Source organism: Triticum dicoccoides, chromosome 4A (assembly GCF_002162155.2).
Source record: "Triticum dicoccoides isolate Atlit2015 ecotype Zavitan chromosome 4A, WEW_v2.0, whole genome shotgun sequence".
Classification (NCBI taxonomy): domain Eukaryota; kingdom Viridiplantae; phylum Streptophyta; class Magnoliopsida; order Poales; family Poaceae; genus Triticum; species Triticum dicoccoides.
In genome coordinates, this window is record NC_041386.1 from 594,540,567 (window position 1) to 594,544,568 (window position 4,002).

At 56.7% G+C, this 4,002-nt stretch overlaps 1 protein-coding gene across 1 annotated transcript; it reads left to right on the forward strand.

The window, feature by feature from the left end:
- The first annotated feature begins 1,157 nt into the window (after positions 1 to 1,157).
- Positions 1,158 to 3,673, forward strand: LOC119289277 (63 kDa globulin-like protein). Its single transcript, XM_037568637.1, has 5 exons — positions 1,158 to 1,844; positions 1,938 to 2,113; positions 2,209 to 2,271; positions 2,380 to 2,688; positions 2,803 to 3,673. Exons 1-5 carry the CDS (start codon positions 1,178 to 1,180, stop codon positions 3,430 to 3,432), a joined length of 1,845 nt encoding a protein of 614 aa, XP_037424534.1. The 5' UTR covers positions 1,158 to 1,177; the 3' UTR covers positions 3,433 to 3,673.
- Positions 3,674 to 4,002: the final 329 nt, after the last annotated feature.

Genomic DNA, 4,002 nt, shown 5'->3' on the forward strand with positions numbered 1-4,002 from the left:
CTGTGCCCACCACCGGATGGTGTACAACGAGAGTAAGACCCATCAGGTGGTATGCAGTAAACTTGTTTTGTTTAGCGTTGTAAATTTGTGAACTAAATGGTACTCTTGTAAATAGATATATTATATGGTCACCATGTGGTACTCTTGTGAATTTGTGAAGTACTAGAAGACAAAGATGTCAGTATGTGGTGCACCTTTATTTGTTCAAGTGATTTTGTTTCCAGTGATCTTTTGATGCTATGAATGAATTCTGTGAACTTGCCTCGTGATCACATAGTGCTCATGACTAGTGTGTTACCATTGCCTTGCTATAGTCATGCTTTCAGGATTGTGAGTCATGCAAACAAGTGGCAATACATTTTCTTCTACTTCTACTTAATTAATGAGCAACTCATTCTGGAAAAGTATTAGCATATCTGCACTCATCTCTTTATTGCATTCGAGTGAAGAAATCTGTTGCAGGCAACAAATTCTGTATGTGTACTTGCAATGTATTCCTAATAAGTGTAAATTTCCTTAATCTGTCCCTTTTTATTGACACTGGATGTTGGTAGCAGCAACCGACCCACTAGGAAGCTCAGTTTAGTAGAAAAAAGGAGTGCTCAGTTCAGTAGAGAATTTGTTGCTGAGGACAGAATATGCAGATCTGTTATGATTTTGCAAGGCCTTTCAGGGGCAAGATGCAAATGTACCAATGGGGCGTATGTGAAAAGATAAGTGAGTTGATCCTATCCCTTGCATGCAGATCCAACGCACCATGGGGTCTTGGAGCAGCGTATCATGAGATGGACCGTAGCACTAGATATCTTCCCAGGCAGTGGGTACGTCTCTTACTGGAGTCACGGGACGCTCTCGTCGGGTTGTCCGTAGAGCGTCTAGGTGCTCTGTACGAAGCACCGCACCGCAATCCACTCAAGCAGCTCCGTCGCTCGGCGCCGCGCCGCCCGCCGCGAGCAAGAGCACGCCCCGACAAGCGACGCCCAAGCTGGCCCGCACCTCGCCGGTGGCGCGATAAGCACGGCCGCGAGACGTGGCGTCCCGCCTCCCCGCTGGCACGCAGCTCGCCTCCACGTGGCCGCGCCACCGCGCCACGTACAGCGGCGCGCGCGCTACAAATACGGTGCCACAATCTCCACATCCCGGCACAGTCACACACACAGAGCTAGCTAGTTCAACAATGGCGACCAGAGCCAGAGTAACCATCCCTCTCCTCTTCCTCCTGGGCGCAAGCCTTCTCTTCGCCGCGGCTGTTTCGGCCTCCCATGACGAGGAGGAGGACAGGCGCGGTGGGCGCTCGCTGCAGCAGTGCGTGCAGCGGTGCCAGCAGGACCGGCCGCGGTACTCACATGCCCGGTGCGTGCAGGAGTGCCGGGACGACCAGCAGCAGCACGGAAGGCACGAGCAGGAGGAGCAGGGCCGCGGGCATGGCCGGCACGGCGAGGGGGAGCGTGAGGAGGAGCAGGGCCGTGGCCGTGGCCGGCACGGCGAGGGAGAGCGTGAGGAGGAGCAGGGCCGTGGCCGTGGCCGGCGCGGTCAGGGAGAGCGCGAGGAGCACGGAAGGCGTGAGCAGGAGGAGCAGGGCCGTGGACGTGGGCGGCGCGGCGAGGGAGAGCGTGATGAGGAGCACGGGGATGGCCGGCGGCCGTACGTGTTCGGCCCGCGCAGCTTCCGCCGCATCATCCGGAGCGACCACGGGTTCGTCAAGGCCCTTCGCCCGTTCGACGAAGTGTCCAGGCTCCTCCGGGGCATCAGGAACTACCGTGTCGCCATCATGGAGGTGAACCCGCGCGCGTTCGTCGTGCCGGGACTCACGGACGCAGACGGCGTCGGCTACGTCGCTCAAGGTACTGTCCATCTTGTACACGCACTGTTGCATGCAGCATGCATCTGCCAGAGTGCCGATCGATGATAATTAACGTGCGCATGCATGCATGCAGGCGAGGGGGTGCTGACGGTGATCGAGAACGGCGAGAAGCGGTCCTACACCGTCAGGCAAGGCGATGTGATCGTGGCGCCGGCGGGGTCCATCATGCACCTGGCCAACACCGACGGCCGGAGGAAGCTGGTCATCGCCAAGATTCTCCACACCATCTCCGTCCCCGGCAAGTTCCAGGTAATTAAGAAGTTGATGCCGCTCGAATCCCCCATGTAGATATCCTGGCCGACAACGCACTGACTGGCTGACTGACACGTGGATACCCCATGCAGTATTTCTCGGCCAAGCCTCTCCTCGCTAGTTTGAGCAAACGCGTGCTCACAGCGGCGTTAAAGGTACGTACCAACTTACATGCATGCACGAATTAATAGATAAATTCCTCTTGTTTCTTCACTCAATCCATTTACACAATTACATCCATGGACATGGACGTGAACGTGCAGACCTCGGATGAGCGGCTGGGTAGTCTCTTGGGCAGCCGCCAAGGCAAGGAGGAGGAGGAGAAGTCCATCTCCATCGTCCGCGCGTCAGAGGAGCAGCTCCGCGAGCTGCGTCGCCAGGCGTCCGAGGGCGACCAGGGCCACCACTGGCCTCTCCCCCCGTTCCGCGGCGACTCGCGCGACACCTTCAACCTCCTGGAGCAGCGCCCCAAGATCGCCAACCGCCATGGCCGCCTCTACGAGGCCGACGCCCGTAGCTTCCACGCCCTCGCCCAACACGACGTCCGCGTCGCCGTGGCCAACATCACGCCGGTACGTCACCACGCTTAATAATTAGGCTCCTCGTCTCGTCGACCGGCGATGGCGCTTGATATCTTGATTTGTCACTCAACTGTTGCTTACACGCATGCATGTGTCGATCTGCAGGGTTCTATGACCGCGCCCTACCTGAACACCCAGTCGTTCAAGCTCGCCGTCGTGCTGGAAGGCGAGGGCGAGGTGGAGATCGTGTGCCCGCACCTCGGCCGCGACAGCGAGCGCCGCGAGCAAGAGCACGGCAAGGGCAGGTGGGGCGAGGAAGAGGAGGACGACCGGCGGCAGCAACGCCGACGCTGGTCCGGCTCCGGCTCCGAGTCCGAGTCTGAGGAGCAGCAGGATCAGCAGAGGTACGAGACGGTCCGCGCGCGGGTGTCGCGCGGCTCGGCGTTCGTGGTGCCCCCCGGCCACCCGGTGGTGGAGATCGCCTCGTCCCGCGGCAGCAGCAACCTCCAGGTGGTGTGCTTCGAGATCAACGCCGAGAGGAACGAGCGGGTGTGGCTCGCCGGGAGGAACAACGTGATCGCCAAGCTGGACGACCCCGCCCAGGAGCTCACCTTCGGCAGGCCCGCGAGGGAGGTGCAGGAGGTGTTCCGCGCCAAGGATCAGCAGGACGAGGGCTTCGTCGCCGGACCCGAGCAGCAGCAGGAGCATGAGCGCGGGGACCGCCGCCGTGGTGACCGCGGGCGCGGCGACGAAGCCGTGGAGGCGTTCCTGAGGATGGCAACCGCCGCGCTCTGAGGCGGCAAGGCCGCTGTTGTTAAGTGAATGTGTGAGCTGGAGCCCGTGCCATTTGAGAGCTGAACTTGTATGTGTGTGTAAGTTTGTCAGTACGCGGGAGTAGCATAAATAAGTCGTGGCACGGGCTCAGTACGATGATGTAAGTTGCGTACCTACCTTCTACCAAGGCATGCATGCCCAACATAAATAAACACAAGGGCGTTGCGCCTCTTTTTCAGTATTTTCCTGTACTTTAGTTACATGCAAATCATATGAAAAATGAATTTTCCTGCACTTTAGTTACATGCAAATCATCTGAAAAATGATTTTTCCTCCACTTGTTTACATGCAAATCATCTGAAAAATGAATTTTCCTCCACTTTAGTTACATGCAAATCATCTGAAAGAAGAATTTGTGTCTTGTCCCTCGGAGAACCAAAAAAATTTATTTTTTTCTTTCTCGAGAGGCATGGGTTTACTTGTAGTGAGGTATGGATTTGGTTTCGCGAGAGGCATATTCGTCTCTCTTTTGGAAAAGAGAGAAAGAAAAAATGACTTTTCAATTTTTCGTCAATTTTTTGTTAAGAAAGT